The sequence below is a fragment of the Lissotriton helveticus genome, chromosome 1_1 (genome assembly GCF_964261635.1).
Source record: "Lissotriton helveticus chromosome 1_1, aLisHel1.1, whole genome shotgun sequence".
Lineage (NCBI taxonomy): Eukaryota > Metazoa > Chordata > Amphibia > Caudata > Salamandridae > Lissotriton > Lissotriton helveticus.
The window spans coordinates 1,397,073,502-1,397,092,979 of NC_136057.1; the positions used below are offsets into that span (position 1 = coordinate 1,397,073,502).

Sequence of the window (19,478 nt, forward strand, 5' to 3'; positions counted from 1 at the left end):
AGGGAGGCTTACTGCTTTCTCCTTTATTCGCTTGGCTGGTGCCAATTCAAGAGAAGTGTCCAATTGTGGAATGTCCTCAAAGGCAAACTTCTGCATTTTAGGCAAAGTCTTTTCAGTGGCAAAAGATCTTGCCTGTGCGGGAATTAATGAGGATGCATCACTTTCTGTCATCAAGCTCTTGTTGGAGTTTCTCACGGGTGGGCCTCTCCTAGGCATCGGCCAAGGATGGTCTAGGACCCAACGCTGATTTTTGGAGCTGGCTGTTCCTTTGGCTTTGACTGAGGTGTAGACTTCGATGTCTTGGTGCAGAGATGTGCTCCCAGGCTTGAAGGCTGATGTGTATATGGGGGGCTATGAGCAAGGTTTATGGCTGGAACCCGTCTCAGCTCTAATGCCTTGCCTCAGGGCTGACCTTAATCCAAAGGCAACAGTGGACTTGGGGGCGGCCGTAGCTTGTGCATGGGGCTCAACGTCCCGAGGATTGGGTGGTAGTGTGGGAATTAAACGTACTCATGCATCTGAGGGGACCTCAGTGCGAGGTTTGGGGTCGACAGAGGCATCCTTAAGCTGCTCTTCTTGCTCGTGAGCTTCCTCCTCTTCTGGCTCCAAAGACTCGGATCCGATTATTTACAAGCTGGGTAGATGGCTGGTATATGTGTGGCACATTGTGTTCCTTCTTGTTGGGGCTGAGCAGATCTGCTTCTCTGAAGGTGTTAGGCGTCTCGGATGAGGAGTGGTACATTTTGTTGCGGGCCTAACGCCTGCCTCTCCGTGCCTTATTATCCTCTTGCTCTGAAGGCAGAGCAGGAGTCGCAGGGGGTGTCGGTATGCCCTAGGAAAAGGCACAGATTACAGGCTGCATGGGGGTCAGCCCACAGATAATGGGAGAGGGGCTGAGAGCATCTCTCTAAGGGATTCCATTCCATCACCCTCTATGCCTTTTCATTCTCCAGAGCAACCGATTAGGAATGAGCAGGGCCCCGAATTTTTCGGAGCACCAAGAAGGCAGAGAGCCCAAACTTCGAACACAATATCTGGAGCCAGTGTCGGATTGGTAACGCGGGCACTCGGGCAATTCCCGAGGGGCTGTTGTCCAGTTCCAGCTGTGGGCTGCTTTTTTGAGCAGTCTAGGGGTGATTTGGCAGTTTCTGCATTCTTCGGATGCCGCCAGTGGCCCAGTGGGTGCCTGGGTGGCCTCTCTTCCTTATCAAAGGGCAGAGGTGTCACTCCCTTTCTCTCGCTGGGGCCGGCCCATTAATATATGCTTATTGAGCAGGGCAGGGGGCCGGGGCAGAAGTGGCCTCACTTGTATTCAGGTGTGTTTCACCAGGGCAAGCTAATCCGTGCATTTTTTTACCCACCACCTTTTTGTTTTTTTTTATAAAATGTCGCTGAAGCATTGTTTTGTAAAGGCAATATGCAAATGTGGGATACTTATTAGGTCTCGCCTGCGTGGGCTGCGCATGCGCAGTCTCGCTGGAGAGATTTTATGTTTTTGAGGGAGCTTCACTATCGGGCTTTAAGCCCCACCCCTCTTTCCCATTGGCCAGCGTCACCGTTTATGCTAAACGGTGGCCAGCCTTTGGGAAAGAGCTTTTGATGACGTATACTTTTGTTTTTTTGAGCCGTCCCACTTGGACTGGCTCGCCTGCTTTCCGTTGGTCATAAAAGATTTCTTATCTTTATGGGGTCATGTCACATGGCCCCAAAAAAGACAAGAAATCGTTTTGGCGAGGAACGGAAATGAAAGCTGTGTTTTCATCCCGTCGTATATCATGCAGGTTTTACAGCTCCTTGCGTTCACAGCGCTGCTTGTGCTCCTATAGGGCAAGAGTCTGCTGCAGGCAGCCACATGGCACCAGAGAAACGAGCCCGGTGGCCACAGACTCCGTCTGCGCCTTTTAGAGTGAAGTCTCGCCTTTAACGCTTGACGTCCATGGAAGCGTTTTCAGTCCCTGTGACTAGGAGCCTAGAAACCCCTTATGATCTTCGAAGAATGCTTGTCTTCTGTAGCTAATGGTCGCTCAACAGTGCATAGGTTTAAAGGGCTTTAGGGGTCAGCAGAGGTCGATACGGAACAGAGGGCGCCCTTCCTTTGATAAAAATGTTCCACACGTAATGCTGTTGATATAACGACGTAGCACTGAGAAGCAGTCGAGCACTTACCACAGAGATGACTGGAATCGTAGCATGAACTTGTCAAACATGAGGCATCGTACACCACAGTGTCCGCTGAGGCAGGATCACAGGGAGTAACTACTGAGCCTCCCATGCAAATCTCATTTTATGAAAAAGCCTGGCCTTCCGCCACACTCAACTGGAATATACTCATGTCATGCGCTTTTACGCACAGTAAATAATTAATAGTAATCAGTTGTATTATAGCATAATCAACCTCGGGTTTCATACAGATATACGCAGCAACGCGTTAAACCTACTGAGCTGTCCTGACAGCCATTGGAGCCTCACCAAAGCCTCACCAAAGGTATATGAACATATGATTTCACAACTAGCATCATATCGCCTGGTATTTACCTACTCGACTGTCTCTACTCAACGTGTATCCTTCTGTACAAACTCCTGTCAGAATTGTAGGGTAAGTTTATTTTCCCACTACTACCTGCTTCCAATGGTGAGCGCTTAAGTAATGCCTGGTCAGGTGTTTTCGCACAGAAAACAGTTACGTTTTTGTCCAAATTGTTCAAATTACTTTAGCCTGTAACTTTCGGAAATGTGAAATTTCTTTGAAATTACAATTGAGTTACCGGTAGGTACAAGTGACTTGCCCTAGATCACATGGATTGTACAGTGGAGGCCAGGACTTCAACCCTGTTTTGTTTAATAAGTGCAGAAAAACAATGCCCATCAGCTCTGCTGCAGGGATGTTCTGAGACACTGACGAAATTCTATTTTGTGTTTAAATTTATTTGATTGGGTTTCAAGACAATAAACAACGTACAAAACAAACATGTGCTTGTTTATCATAGTGTAGTCCACTAGCGGGACTGCCACGTTTAGCAAAAGTAAACAATGAACAAGAAAGTGCCCCCCGCGACATTCTATTTCGATGTAATTTACTATAATCTGCACCCTTTTACGAATGGCCCTTTGCATTATCAGCGCAAGGCAGCTTCTTACAGCTGCCTTAAAGTAGTACCAGCCCTTGTATGAAGTAATAAAGACCATCCTGTTACAGAAGAACTTCATAATGAAAGAGGCTAGGTCCAGTCAAACGCTAGCATTTTGGGGACAGATCTCGATCCACTAACCCTCCTCTCGCTATCTTGTCCCTCTTTGCGTCCCTCCTTTTCTCTGAGCGCTTTTAGGCACCCTCAGTCTGAGTAGCACAAAGCACTACACTAATAAACAACAAAACTCGATACTGTCCACAGCGCGATTTCTTGAGAATACTCAACCACGGACAGCAGACAGGCTCGTTCTGCCAGTGGCCTGCTCAATATTCGCCTGCTCTGCCTTTGCTCTCAGTCTCTAACGCAATCCTTCCTCCCACCGTGTTTGGCCCGAAGGAGATGACCGCTGAAAAATTAATGCAGATTCAGGTGTCATGTGGTCATGTTTTGGTTTATTGCAGCATTACTCAGGGGTGTTTGAAAAAGATTTGCTGCCTAAGGAAAAATTATTCAGAGTGTACGGGGTCTGCGCGCTCTTCCTGCGCAAACTGCGCCCCGCGGCCTGGTGTGAGGGAGAGGACCTGCAGGAAGAAAACAGGCAAAAAAACAGCACGGGGCTTCCGGTCGCCGCGAAAGGGCTGGCCTTTGGTCAGAGAGCGCCCTGGGCAAAACCAAACTTGGTGCCCCCACATGTCCTCTTTGGGAGAGTGGCTTAACGGCTAGAACGGACGACTTTGAAGCTGGGCAACCAGGTTCCAGTCTGGCGGGAGGTTCAAACATCCAGTGATTCTGGGCAAATCGTTTAATGTCCCCGTCCCTAGAAATGCATGCCTCCTTCTGTAATGCAACTGGTGCTCATGAAAAGCACTGTGATACCTTCGGGTCGAGTTCACGCTATATAAAACTGCAACAAAAAAATGCATTTGTATCGAAAAACTTGTGAGGAGTAGGATGAAGGTGAGGCCGGCAAGGAGCACTATGAAAAGAAAAAACAAGCATTTGCAATGCAATAGGTCTCACATTTACGCGAGTTTACGATATTGGCATTGTAAATAACAATGCCTTTTATTTATGTTTGAAAAACCGAAACATAAATAAAAGGCATTGTCGTTTACAATGCCACTAGCTCAAACTCGCGTAAATGCGAGAACTATTGCATTGCAAATGCTTGTTTTTTTTTTAATTGTGCCCGGGCCGATTTTTAATCCCAATCCAACCCTGTCTGGAGCAGTTTGAGCGAAGGAGATGAAATTGGGACGAGGCGTCAAGTGGAACGCTTCTTGTCGTCGGGAAGTAACAGACAAGTTTTGAGACCGCGACGATCAGTATCGAATGCGTGGGGACCAAGAGCAACATCAATGCATGTCCGAACTTTATACTAGAGAAAAACAATCTAACAAAGGAACCAGAGCCCATGTGCATTCACTACCAGAGGAGGAATCACTGATACCTCGTGACACGAAAGACTTCGAAGATAAACAAGTTGCAACAGTCGAAGCCCAACACTAGATGGCAGGAGTATGTAGAGCATGTGTATTTCTGGCTGCCCTTTTCCACTACGGCAAAAACTGTTCAATTTTGTTGAGAAATTAACATTGCATTTGATTTGTAAGTATATTAAAAATATATGTGTTACACAATTACCTGCATGGTGCAGTCGTTAGCCCAATGGGTTAATGTATAAGCTCCTGAAATATTCGTGTGAGCTGTAGGTTAAATGGGGGCAAAAGCATATTTATTTTGCAGAGCGGTGAGCCGAGTTATTAACTTGTTTATTGTGGCTTCAGAAATCGTGCGTTCTAATTGTTACTTGCCCACATGATCCATCACCGTTATTTAGCTCACTGCCCCATCCCAGCTCAGAACCTGGCTATATGCAAATTAGTCTGTCCCTGGCCCAGTACGATGGTGCAGTGAGCTAAAAAACGGTGATGGATCAAGCCCTGATCTTTGGACTGGGTAAGAGTGGTCTGCTTAATTCAGGCATTCTGTTCATCACCACCCCCTTTTCTGAATCATTTTGTCCACCATAAGCGTGGAAGGGTATACTCAGATGTGAGTCCCTTGCTCATTGCACCATCAGGATTCAAGCAAGCCGGGCCGACGACGCCTGAAATGGCAGAAACCGGTCCCCGGAAGCTTGTTTCCTTCCCAGTACAAGAATTGGCTTGGTAGTTTGGTTTGCCCTGTTCCCATCATGCACTGGGACAGGAACAGACTAATTTGCATATAGCCAAGTTCTGAGCTGGGATGGTGCAGTGAGCTAAAAAACGGTGATGGATCAAGCCCTGATCTTTGGACTAGGTAAGAGTGGTCTGCTTAATTCAGGCACTCTGTTCATCACCACCCCCTTTTCTGAGCCATAAAAGCTAAAGCATAAACACTATAGAAAAGGTTTGCTGCATCGTGCCTGTAACTTCTATTCCAGTTAAAAAAACAAATTGCATATCCTGCTCAGTTATCTTAACCCCTTCGCTGCGGCGGCTATTCCACCGCAGCGCTAAGGGGGAGGCGGGGCCGCGCGGCGCTCCCGTACTGGTGACGGAACCGCTCCGTCACGGCCCTCGGGTGAGCTGTTCTTGTGACAGAACGGTTCCGTCACGGCCCCGCCCGCTCTTTAGAACGTCAGCGCTGGTGCGGAATTCGTGCCGCGCAGGCACGGCGAGCGGGCCGTGACGGAACCGTTCCGTCACCAGCACAGCCCACCCAAGGCTCGTGACGGAACAGTTCCGTCACGGCCCCGCCCGCTCTTTAGAACGTCAGCGCAGGCACGGAATTCGCGCCGCTCAGGCGCGGCGAGCGGGCCGCGACGGAACCGTTCCGTCACCAGCACAGCCCACCCGTGGCTCGTGACGAAACCGTTCCGTCACGAGCATGGGAGGGGTTAAAAGGGATATGCCTGTCTCTATTTAATATTCATTTCTTCCATTCAGTCATGAAGAAAATACTTGCGCACAAAAGAATAACAACAAAGTTTAAAAAGGTTCTCAGCCATGCATCATGCAAGCAGTATTTTCAGTCCTGTTTTCATCTTTGTGGGGTGGGGTTCATCTGCTCAGGTCCCATACAGCGGCAGCTCCTCACCTAAAGCGGAGGAGCGTCGCCCCACTGCTCTACGATGTTATCATTTTATTTTTCCTGTACCTGCTTAGGTGCGGGTGGGGCTGGCCAGAGCCGGCGCCAGGGGGAGGAGTGGTGAGCACGCTTTAAGTGCGCTTGATGGTTTGGCTGGCTTTCTTGGGCCGGCCAAACAGTCATGCACACTTTGCATGTTCTCCACCGGCTATATTGCACAACCTGGGTGAAGAACATGCAGAGCCTCCCAGTCCCTCTCTGAGCGCCGAACCACGGCGCTGAGATCAATCACAAGGCTGCTATAACGCCGCATCGTGATTGGCTAGGGAAATCTAAAAGCCTGTGTGCTTTCTGGTTCCTGCTTCCTGCTCCTGGACTCCTGGAGTGACCGAAGAGAACCGAGAACTGAGAAGCGGCGGCCGGCCTGTAGGTAAGTGTTTTTTTTTTTTCGTTACCCCTATCCTCCTACCCCGCCACCCCCCTTAAGTAGTGGCTGCCACTGGTCCCATACCCTAGCTGCTAGCTTGTGTGATCTTCTGCATGCTTTGCATAGCTGCCAAGGTTTCAGATTGCCAGGACCTGATACAACTTAGACCCACTGACAATCTGGTTCCAGCTCTACCAGCGTATGTACTAAAGCGCGCCGCCACTTATGGCATTCTTAAACCCAAGCACATTGCTGGTAAAGCCATGCGCCCTAATCCTTGTACCCCCCCTCTACCCTCACTGGACTTAGAGACCACGCTTAAATGTTACTATTTAAACACCAGGTCTATGGTCAAACACCATATGGATATATTTTTCCTGCTACAAGCCGAGCAACCTGATCTTTTACTCCTCACAGAGACTTGGCTTAACGCAGATTCTTTACCCTATATTTTAGCAGCTATTCCCTCTAACTACTACATTTTAAATGTTAATAGACCTGCTTACAAAAGGGGTGGAGGAGTAGCAGCTATTATTCGCAACACCCACAAATTCTCACTCTTACCATCTTTTGACCTCTTAGGATCAGATAATATGATCTTTAAAATGGATACTGATAGTGGATCACTATTAATGATCCTTATCTACCGCCCCCCTCAAAATATGCCTACATTTGCGGCATCTTTGGCAGAACACCTAGCCCCCTTAATTATCAACCACAAAAAAATCGTGCTGCTGGGCGACTTTAATCTTTGGTTGAACTCTACTACGTTGGATACCCAGGCAGCCGCGTTGAAAGAGATTTTATTAGACCTGAACTTGATCCAACAGATTCACTTACCCACCCATGAAAAAGGGCATAGCCTCGATCAAATATGGTCACAGAATATCCCCTTGGCTATTAGTTCCATTACTCCTTGTATTTGGACGGACCATTTTTTGATACATTTCACCATCATTATCGCGAAAAGTAGAAAGCAGCCTTTCCAGAAAGGTGGGAAAGTCAGAATTTGGAAGAACATTGACATCTCAGCCTTCATCGACACTTTGACTTCATCCCTCCCCCCATTGGATCAGGACATTGATGGGACTGAAGAAGCCTTTACCAACTGGCTACGTCAAGCAGCTGACGTTCATGTCCCCTGTTCTAATATACCCCGCTCCCGCCCTAATGACGCCCACATGTGGTTTACACCTCACCTGAAGGTTTTAAAACTTGAGGTTCGTCAAAAAGAGCGGAAGTGGCGAACGGATTATTCGGCACTAAATAAAGCCAACTATTGCAGGGCTCGAAAGGACTATCAGAAACTTGTCCAAAAACATAAAACAGATTACTTCTCGGAAAAAATTCTGAATTCCCGTAACAAATCAAAAGAACTGTTTAATATCGTTGAAGGTCTTAGCGGCAGTGATAGAACTACTCAATCTGTGATTCCTACTCAGGACCTCTGTAACTCACTTAATTCTTTTTTCTTTGATAAAATCTGTACTATAAAACAAAGCATCTCCACTACTCTGTCCTCCCCCCTTTTGGCTGATGCGTATTATAATTCTTCGACTTTGGAATCATTTCCCCTCATTGATGGTGATACTCTATCTAAGCTGCTCACTAGGGTCAAATCAGGCTCACCCGATGACATCTGCCCTCCGCACATCTTGAGAGAGGTGGGAACTGCTATTCCTGAGGGCATGCTTTATATGCTGAATGGATCTCTTTCACAGGGTAAAGTCCCCAACAACCTCAAAAAGGCTCTACTCATTCCCCCGATTAAGAAGGTCGGAGCAAACCCGCTCGACCCGCTCAACTATAGGCCTATATCATTGCTGCCGTACTGTGCTAAACTTTTGGAGGCTCATGTCTGTGACAATATGTCCAAATTTGTCGAAGAAAGTGAATACCTCGAACCCAACCAAGCCGGTTTTCGCCCATGTCATTCGACAGAGGCAGTCATCCTGGCGGTACAAAATACCCTGAGGCGGAACGCAGATAACGGGATCCACCAGGCCCTGGTGCTCTTGGACCTCTCGGCCGCGTTCGACACGGTTGACTATACCATCTTGGTCAACCGTGTCGAGCAAGCTGGTCTTAGGGGCCCTGCGTTGAGTTGGATTCGTTCATTCATCTCTGGCCGCACTCAATCTGTAAGATTGGGCTCTTTCACAGCTCCCACTATTTCCACCACTTGTGGAGTACCTCAGGGCTCATCATTGTCACCTTTACTTTTTAATTTATACCTACGCCCCCTATTGTACTCCTTAAGAAAAGCGAAAGTTACCATCTTTAATTATGCAGATGATTTGCAACTCATCTTCCCTTTGAACACCAAGGACTCAGTGGAGGTATTTCAAAATACCATGTCTCACATCCAGGGTTGGATGAGTTGCAATCATTTGAAACTTAACCCTGGCAAGACTGAATTGGTCTTGCCTGGGCAGAGTGTACTTAGCTGGAACCCATGCTTCTGGCCATCCAGCATGGGGGCGCCACCCTCCAAGTCATCTTCAGTTAAAAGTCTGGGAGTACTTATTAGCGAGGATCTGTCCCTGAAAAGACAGGTAGGCGCGGTGGTGTCATCCAGTTTTTTTCAACTAAAGAAAATTAAGAAAATTGCTTGTTTCTTTTCTTCGGATGCCCTTACCCAGATCATTATTGCCTTGGTCCTGTCGCGACTAGACTTCTCCAACAGCCTTTATCTTGGGCTCCAAATTGGAGAGCTAAAACGCCTCCAGCTGGTCCAAAACCAGGCTGCCAGACTTATTCTGAACCTTTCTAAAAGGCAGTCCGTTAGATCAGGGTTGAAACAGCTACATTGGCTGCCTGTTGAGCAGCGAGTTGCTTTCAAAACAGGGTGCATTTTATTTAAGTCCCTACATGACTTTGGCCCTAAATTCGTCAGAGATCTGTTCATCAGATATGATCCTTCTCGTAATCTTCGGTCCGCTCACAAATCCCTTTTGAGTGTCCCTTCTTACAAGAGGAAGCGTCTAGGCGGTTGCTGCTTTGATCACCTTGCAGCCACCTTCTGGAACTCCCTTCCTCTTCAATTGAAACTGAGTGGTAACACTCTGTGTTTTAGACACTCTCTCAAAACCTGGCTTTTCTCCCAGGCTTACTGCTGAGTTGTTTTATCTCTACTTTTAACCGTTGTGTTGAGTTCCCTCCTATAGCGCCATGAAGCCCTTGGGCGTACGAGCGCTTAATAAATGAATATTAACATTAACATTAACATTAACATTGCAATGTGCGACATGTTCATAATTTCAGTGCAATTATGAGTGACATTTTAATGACCATGAGTGACACTTTCTCGTGAACTAACTCAAGCAATGAAAACCAGGGAAACATATCAATATCATATATTACATCCATTTGAGCATCTGGGCATGAGTTCTGGGTTTTTTTCAAGTATCCTACATAGTTTAGGTTTGCTGAGCTATGTTCAAATGCTAGTCTTTACATTACCCTGTTTGATACATGTATAATTTTTTGGTGTGCCATTAAGCTTGCCTTGATGGCATTTAGGCCAAGTTCATTGGTATTTTATACATGTGCCATGCCTAATTTGCAATCAAATTAAAAACAGACGGAGCTCATACTTTTTCTAAAGAGGCTGTCACTCATGCTGCCGAATGTAGGGGTTCAGACAATACCAAGGCTTATACATTTTGATTCCACGTCATGCTTATTTTTTCAATCACCCTGCACTTCCTGTGTTCTTATCTCAGTCTTGTAGGTTATTTTTCATTCCTGCTATTTTCATCTGTCACTGCTCCATTATCTTCCTCTGCTTTCTTCTTACCCCCTTTCCTTCTGCACCGAAGCCCCTCCCTCATTTCCACTAACTCAAACACTTTCAGCCCTGATGCGCTCTTGTGTGCTCACCTTACAACTCTCCTACCCGATGTTCCCCCTCCTTCAGGCAAGGAAACCCTTTGCAATACTCGGGGCCCCGACAAAGCACTCCCCCTCACCCACCGGGAATACACACTCCCTTCCAGTGTGCAGTCTCTCTCGTACACCACTCACACCTGAGCCCAGTAAAGAAACGTGCCCTGTGTATAAACTAGAAATCTCTACTTTCTATAGAGTGCTGCAAGTGTTTTTTTTCTCCCCTCGCTGTGATCTGTTATTGCAGTGAGATGTAGAAGAGCTGCAGAGAGCCAAGCTGGCAGAGATGAGCTGCCTTAGCCCAAGTAAAGGCGGCTGTTGGCTGGCCGAGGCCGAAGTCAAACTAACGGCGGCAGACACCAGCAGGCACACTCGCAGCCTCGAGCCTACAGCCATGCCCAGGGCAAGCACCCCCGGGGCCTCGAGCCTTCAGCCATGCCCAGGGCAGACCTTCATGACCGGCACTGGCTCCAAGCAGCTGATCACGGCTGCCTGGGCCCAGGAGTCTCCTTGTGCAAGGCACTAAAGTGAAACTGCTGCGCAACGACGGAATGTCACGACAATCATCTTCCCTCTGCAACCAAATCCTCAAAAAACCTCGGGGCTATATCCCTCATACATAACCTAAAATATCCTGACTTCCTTGAACCCAAGTGCGAAACATGCCGCCGCTGCCGCCCGGGCTGAGCCTCCTGAGCAGAGCTGTGAGAATGAAAGCTGCAGCTGAGCCCTGAAGATGGCGCGGCCGCCACTCCCGTTTTCACCTGCTACAAACCATACATTAGTTTGCAATGCTTCGGTTGTGTGCAGCAGGCGGAGGTCAGATAGCTCACAGTTTGTCAACTGCATGCTGCCAGCAGCGCACCAAGCTCATGCTGCTCACCTAATGGAGCACAGCTTCTACTACCGTGGTAGCACTTCACATTTAGACACCAGCTGAGACACTACGATTATGCGTGACAATGCATTTCAGTGCGGTAATGCGGATTACCACACGGAAATGCGCTAGTGTCACGCCTGATGCGTGACACTTGGCAGGCCTGGCGGCTTTGGTGCTTACAAGTAGTCCCTGTGGCTTTAATACCTATTCCTTAAAACCAAGAGTTCCACGTACTCCAGGTGATTGTGCAGGCGGACGTTTGGTAAGTGACTCCTTCATATATTTTAAGGAGAAACGAACCAGTATTTCGGTTTGTGAGGAAAGAGTAATATATTATTACATTTATAAATCACCAGAAACGCAACTGCTTCTTTTCTTGGGATTGTGTTGGGCCTCATTTTAATCTAGTGAAATACGTTTCTCATACATGTAGACTGTTTTCTGTAATAAAATATGTGCACTTTTTATTTCCTTTACAGCGCCTACATTTAATTTTCTGAACCTTATTATCTTAAAAGAGTATGGATTTCTAGGGAGTATCATACGCCTGCCTTGTTTTTTTCACCTTGTTCTGTTTGTAACTGGATTCTGTAAAATCGGAGAGACTTGCCTTTTTTTGTTTCGCACAAGCCTTATACAGGTGTCTGAAACGAGTCTGGCGACGAAATGGTAATAATATATTAATGTACTTGATCACTTTACTATGAAATTGAACAGAAACTAGCACAACTATCCGACAGTGAACGAAGGCCTGTCTTCATCATGACTTTATGAGCGCAGCTTGAGCGCTCTCTGTGCAAGGTGAGCAGTGTCTGAGTGCTAGGCAATGTTTCACAGAATGGTGAGAAATGTCTGAGTGCATGAGTAGCAAGCATGTGAGTGCTCAGGTATGGGAGGTTTGAGTGTGTGTGAGTGCACGGTGAGAGATATATGAGGGCAAGATCTGCGACCAGTGTTCAGAGGTTTCTGAGTGCAGGGTGAGAGATGTGTGAGTAGTCTGAGTGCAGCTGCAGAGGTTTGTAAATTGTGTGTGGCTGCTGGGTGAGCGGTGTGTAAAATGTGTGGTGTTTGTGTGAGCTCTGCATGAATGTAAGGTGAGCGAGGTTGGTGCAGCATAAGTGGTGTATGAGTTGTACTGTGAGCAGTGCGTGCAGGATGTAGTTGGTGAGTGCAGTGTCAGCAATGAGTGAATGCTGTGTGTATCCAGTATTTGTAAATTAAGAACTATACACCGCTAGGCGTTTCAAGGCGCTGGGGGCCGTCGGGGAGATAGAGGGCCCGATGTAGGTAATTCTTATTTACCACTTCTTAAATACCGAATTTTACCGATTCGGTATTTAAGAAGTGGTAAATATGAAGGGGGGAGATGTAGGTATTTCCAGATGTGTAAATACCGAATCTTTAAGATTCGGTATTTACCGAATCTGGAAATACCGAATCGGTATTTCCTATTGATTCCTATGGGCTGTGAAGCCCATAGGAATCAATGGGCAATACCGATTCTGTAATTACAGAATCGGTAAATACCGATTTTAGCAAGGGTGCAGGGGGTGTCACTTTGACACCCTCTGGCACCCCAAAAATAGGCATGTGCGCCATGTGGCACACAGACATGCCCTAAGGGCATGTCTGTCTGTCACATGGCTAGGTGTGCATGCACACATGTGCATGCACACCTGAATTCGGTATTTTAACACCCAATTGGATTGGGTGTTAAAATACCGAATCTGAAAGGCCTGCGGCACTCAAAGATGTGCTACCTACATATGCTTTTACAGACTCGGTATTTTTACCGAGTCTGTATTTACCGATTCGGTAATTTTACCGAATCTGTAAATACAGATTCGGTAAAATACCGATTCTGTAAAGCATGCTCCTACATCTCAAAATCCAATTACCGGTCGGTAACGGCCGAATTCGGCCGTTACCGACCGGTAATTGGCCACCTACATCTGGCCCTAAGTGAGCTATTACCCAGGGTCACAGCTTGCTGAACTGAGCTTCCGCAGGCAGCCAAGGATCCATCCCTGAGCCCCAAGCTCTGGAGTCAGCCGCTCTGACTGCTGCACCACACCTCGCCCTCACTGGGTGAGAGGTGTATGATTGGTGTGTGAGTGCAAGGTGAGATGTGTGTGAGCAGTGCAGGCTGAGTGTCCAGGATGAGAGGTGCCTCAGTGCAGTGCGAGTAGTGTGTGAATGTTCGTGGTGAGCACTGTGAATGTACAGGATGAAACGTGTATATGAGTGTGCAGGGTGAGAGGCAACTGAGTGCAGGTTGAGCGGTCAACATTAGTGTTGTGTTAGTGGAAAGTGAGATGCATATGGGATTCCGGTGCATTGTGACAGATGTGTGCGTGCTGAGTAATAGGTGTGTCAGTGCTTGGTGCAAGGTGTGTGAGCACTGTCAGAGTGCAAAGCGAGTAGTGTCTGAGTGGAGGATGAGATGTGTCTGAATGCAGGGTGAGCAGTATCCCTGCAGGATATATGTGCCGAATGAGCAGTGTTTTTAAAAAAAATGTTTTATTTTATTTATCAATTTTATCAACGACATGCCACAGGAAATACACATACAAGAATGCAGATCTATACATGTCAAAGCAAGAACATAGATCCCAGAAACTCCCCCTCCCTCCCGCCCCACCCCACCCCGGCCCGAACCTCACCCAGGCGGTAAGAAAACGTATGTGCACCACCCTGTGGCGACACAAGAACATCTACTGCACAGTGGTCAGTTACGACCAGGAAGCACCACTACAGAGGGAATGAGCAGTGCTTGAGTGTGCATGGTGAGTTGCGTAAGAGTTTGAAGGATCAAGTGCTAGATGAGCTAGGTGAGGTATGTTACTGATGTGAGTACAAGCTGAGAAGTATGTGAGCAGTGTGAATTCAGGGTGAGGGTAGTGAGTGGAGGGTTAATAGTGTGTGACTGTAGTGAGTGTGGCTTGTAAGTGTGCAGTGTGAGCAGCTGTTTGTAGGTGAGCGGTGTGTTAGCGTAGGGTGAGTGGTGTGGGGGAATTGAGTGTGTGTAAAGGGTAAGCAGTCAGGGGAAGTTTTGTTTTAGTGGTTTGTGAGTGCATAGTGAGAGGTGGGTGAGCGGTGTTTTGAGCACAGGATGAGCAGTAGGTGGGTACAGGGTGTGCGTTGTAAGAGTGCAGAGTATGTGATGTCTGACTAACGGGGAAACGCAGCATGTGTGGTGGGTGAGAGGTGCAGGACTCACCCTGCATTCACTGTGGCTCTGAGTGCAGGGTGAGTGGTGTGTCTGTATAAGTGCAGGGTGGGAGGTGTGCCAATGTGAATCGTCATGCGTTTGTAAGCCCTGGGTGCAGCAAATTAAAGCCAGTCATATTGGCATTGCCAACGTGCTATTGTCTTAGCATTCACCTCCTGCTTACATCACATCACCTCCAGCATCCTACATATGGTATGACATTTAAACACTGGAAATATGAGATTGTGCCCATCAGTCCCCAAACCATTTAGTTGCCTTTCCTGTTGAAACTGGCAAGAAATATACAGTGATATCTGGCAACTTCTGATCCCTTCTAGGTTTTTGGGTTTCGCCTGCCGAAGGCTGCGCTCTGCGCAGCTCTTCAGCGCAGGTGAAATCCTATGTCGTCAATAAGGACTCCTGGAACGTCCCCCGGCTCTCATTGGTTAGCTCCATAAATGGAGGCTAGCCATTGAGTGCCGGATCTGTCCATCAAGGCTGGACCAGATTCGGGGGCGTTCCGGAGATTTTTTCCCAGGGCGGAGTTACGTTTTTTCCCGTTCCCTCCCCTTTCACTGAAAGTGAATTCAGATGCGCTGTCCATTCCCGCCCCCTCCGTGTGCCTTTCCGCCGCCCTTGCTGTCCTGTGCACGTTTCCCGCCGTCCGTGTCCTCTCCCGCCCCCTCCCGCCGTCCGTGTCCTCTCCCGCCCCCCTCCCGCCGTTCGTGTCCTCTCCCGCCCCCCTCCCGCCGTTCGTGTCCTCTCCCGCCCCCTCCCGCCGTCCGTGTCCTCTCACGCCACCAGCGAGTGCCCACCTCGCGATTTCTGCCCGCCTGCCTGCCTAGCGAGGGCCGCCGCGCTGCCCGCTGCGACCCGGAAGTACCTGGCCGGCCGGCCAATCCCTTCGCGGCCGGCCGGAAGTCCCGCACCCGCAGCCCGGGGGAGGGAAAGGGAAGCCTTGCTGTTTGCCGCTTCCCCCTGCCTGGGGGAAGCCTTTGTCGGTGTTGCCGGTCTCCCATGCCTGGAGGGAGACCGGAGAGGAGCCTGACGAGGGTGGAGCGGAGGGGGCGCGGGGCACATTGTGGTGCCCGCCCCCACCGCAAATCCGTACCGGCAGCAAGGAGGAGGGCAGCAGCGATCAGGTAAGGATCAGCCTGGGCCTGCCTTTAGTCACGGCGCTTCCTCGAGCACTCCGCTGCCCCTGGCCACGAGCACAGCGTGGAGTTGCTGTGGCGTGGCGCGCCGCTGACTGACTGCCTGCCAGAGCGGGGCGTGTGAGTCCGGGAGGGATTTGAACCCTGCGGTGCAGAGCGGAGACAGCATGGCTGGAGTCTGAGGTGCCTTGTGTGGAAGAGGGTCCCCTACCCCAGCATCAGATAACGTCAGGAGGGCTTCTCGCCGCTGCAGGGCTGTCGTAGGGAGCATAACCTGGTTGGGGAATCCGGAGAGCAAGGGATAGTTCCGGCCGACAGGCGGCGTCCTGTCCAGCGCGGGAGGGTGCGCCACCATGGCACCCTGGCGCCCACCGCCGCAGCGTGCCCTGCTCTGGCTCACCTTTGGGATCCTGTGCTGCGCGCCCAGACCGGTAAGGGGGCAGCTGATGGCGGGTGGCGGCCCGGGGCACTACTGTCAGGAGGTGCTTGTTTGGCGACTCTGAACTGCCTCTCCAGTGGCATCCGGGATGTACAATGTGTTGTGGGTGACTTTGAGCAAGATGTAAGGGGGGCAGAGTGGCATGTCGTGATCGTGCCCTCAGAGGTTGTCATTAAGACAGGCTCGCATCATGTGCAGAATGTAACCCTGGGTTTGGCATCATGGCCACCTGGCAGAGTTCAGAGGTGTTTAAAGGAGAGGATGGAATGTACCAAGTGCTTTCATGAGTTGTCATTAAGTTAAGATGGCATGCCCAAAGTAGGCATGGGTGTGAATGAGGGCACCATGGCATGTCCTGGGTATTCCTCTGAGGTAGGCATTACGTGCTGAAGGTGTCTTTCCAGTTGCCATAAGGTAGGAAGCCACATGCTGAGTGTTACTCTGAGGTTGGCATTAACGAGGAATGGCATACGAAGAGTGTTTTCTGGGTTTGACATGAGAGTAGGCTGGCATGGGCTGAATGTCTGCGTGGCTGGCATAAGGGGCATGTGCTGATGGTGTCTTTGCGGTTGGTGTTAAGATTGTGTCACTTGGAATAGCCACAGGACCGGCTGGTATGTGATGAAGGTGACTCTGGGGCTGGCATCATGACACCGTGGCATTTGTTTAGCGTGACTTGGCATCAAAACAGGATGAAGTGAACTTTTGGAGTTGGCATAAGGGAAACCAGGCCTCTGCTGAGGATCCTTAAGGAGTTGGAATGGGCTGAGCATGTCATTGTGGTTGGCAGCTCCATGGAACAGTGTGCATTAAAATGCGTACATGGTACCTAGCATGGCATTAGAACAAAATGTCACCAAATGTTAAGGTTCTGATGCTCACATCGCTGTGTTTGGCATGGAACAGACTTGGGTGTGCAACATGTTGCCCTGAGTTTCACGTCATGACATCATGTGGCGCATTATGGACTTTTAGGGAGCATTTTAACTAGGCAAGGAGGAAATGTGCCAGGTGTGTCACAGGTGTGAGCTACGTATTAAAGGTAATGTCGAGTCCTTCTCTGACGCTGGTACAAAGGTGGGATGACGAACTGAGTCAATCAGTCAAATAACTTTATTCGCATTTAGTAAATGCATAAAAGTACAAGTAGTTATCACAGTACGAATTGATCAAGGAATAATTCAAAACAGTTAAAAATTAATTGTATACATTTTTCCTTTTAAAAGATATCAACATTTATATGCATCCACATTACTGGAGCTAGCAGCTATACATTTATGAGAGGAATATTTGCAGTAATCAATTTATGATGGTAACACCCTCACGTGTGGTTTGCTCAGAATAGCCATGCACTGGAAACATGGCTGTGCTTGCTTCCCTGCCCCCTGGCTGTGCTTTCTTCCCTGCCCCCTGGCTGTGCTTTCTTCCCTGCCCCCTGGCTGTGCTTTCTTCCCTGCCCCCTGGCTGTGCTTTCTTCCCTGCCCCCTGGCTGTGCTTTCTTCCCTGCCCCCTGGCTGTGCTTTCTTCCCTGCCCCCTGGCTGTGCTTTCTCCCCTGCCCCCTGGCTGTGCTTGCTGCCCCGCCCCCTGGCTGTGCTTGCTGCCCCGCCCCCTGGCTGTGCTTGCTTCCCCGCCCCCTGGCTCTGCTTGCTCTCCTGAGTGTGTGTGTGTGACTCTGGGTGGGTGTGTGTGGCTCTCGGTGGGTGTGTGTGGCTCTCGGTGGGTTGCTCCCCCGCCCCCTGGTTCCCCTTACCCTGGTTCCCATTCCCCTGGTTCCCCTTCCCCTGGTTCCCCTTCCCCTGGTTGTGCTTGCTTCCCTGCCACCTGGTTGTGCTTGCTTCCCTGCCACCTGGCTGTGCTTGCTTCCCTGCCACCTGGCTGTGCTTGCTTCCCTGCCCCCTCGCTGTGCTTGCTTCCCTGCCCCCTCGCTGTGCTTGCTTCCTTGCCCCCTCGCTGTGCTTGCTCTCCTGAGTGTGGGTGAGTGTGGCTCTGGGTGGGTGTGTGTGTGTGTGGCTCTGGGTGGGTGTGTGTGTGTGTGTGTGGCTCTGGGTGTGTGTGTGTGTGTGGCTGGCTCTGGGTGTGTGTGTGTGTGGCTGGCTCTGGGTGTGTGTGTGTGGCTCTGGGTGTGTGTGTCTGGCTGTCTCTGGGTGTGTGTGGCTCTGGGTGTGTGTGTGTGGTAGTAATTGCTGTCTGCTGAGCTCGTCCGTAGGGTACAATAGGTCTCACATTTGCGAGAGATTAAGCTAATGGCAATGTAAATGACAATGCCATTTATTTATTTGTTTTCAAAACCAACACATAAATACAAATTTTGTCATTTACAATGCCAAAAGCTCTAACTTTTCCAAAGGCGAAACCATTGCATTGTAAATGCTTGTTGACAAGTGTTACACACTAGGTGTGACAGCCGAGGTGGATAGATTTCTTAGATACCAAATGACTGTATACATAAGACAAATTCATTGAGGGTCAGTGCATGTAAATGTATCTCATGTGGATATTCTGAAAATCTGCCATCAAACTGTCACTCCTGGGCCTAAAGTGGGCATCCTGCCAATAATGACACGCTTCACTGTGCTGTACTGAAGGTCTGTTCCCACCAGCCACTCATCTAACTCTGTAATCTGATTGTAGGATGTCAGTCTGTTCCCTTTAAGATTTTAACTATAGGCAGTCGTGAATGACGTTTGTGCAGGTGCTTAGAGAGGTCAGAGTAAGTTTCCCCTGTTACCTGTTCACCGCAGCCCAGGCCCTCTTCAGCCGGTAAATGGGGTTAGACTGCAACGCCGATAAGATGGCTCTGAGTGAAGAGAAGTTGCGTAGGACCCGACATTTCTAGAAGAGTGAGAGAAAGAGAGGTATGAGGCTCAGGACAGTGGGAAGCAAAACTAGTAATAAACAGAATGAATATGGTGAAGTATTTTGACTTCATATGCTCACCAGCAGAGTCCAAAGCTCTAGCAACATAAATAAGAGAAGGGAACAATGGGCCAGATGTACTAAGCATTTTAACAGTCGCAAACACTCACATTCAGCGTTTGCAGCAGATAACATTACTTTTCCTAAGTACTAATCCCATTTTAGGAGTCGTAAAAGTTATGCCTAAAATTGTACATTTTTAAACAATAAGGCTGAAACTTGTCAGAAGTGTTGTTTATATCTAAAATTGTAAACTCAGGCAGTGTAGGCACTGGCACCAAGCACTACTAGTCTTCAAATTTGAAAACGGCTACCGCTGTATTTCATAATCATGCTAAAGAATAGATGTAAGGAAA

The 19,478-nt window shown here is 48.8% G+C and overlaps 1 protein-coding gene across 5 annotated transcripts in view; it reads right to left on the reverse strand.

The window, feature by feature from the left end:
- RGL3 (ral guanine nucleotide dissociation stimulator like 3) overlaps nucleotides 1–19,478 on the reverse strand; it is a 357,925-nt gene that overhangs the window by 96,155 nt on the left and 242,292 nt on the right. For all 5 annotated transcript variants that reach the window (XM_078684184.1, XM_078684186.1, XM_078684183.1 and 2 more), the window contains exon 8: nucleotides 18,935–19,038. In XM_078684184.1, coding sequence (XP_078540310.1) covers nucleotides 18,935–19,038 — 104 coding nt within the window. The remainder of the gene's footprint in view (nucleotides 1–18,934; nucleotides 19,039–19,478) is intronic.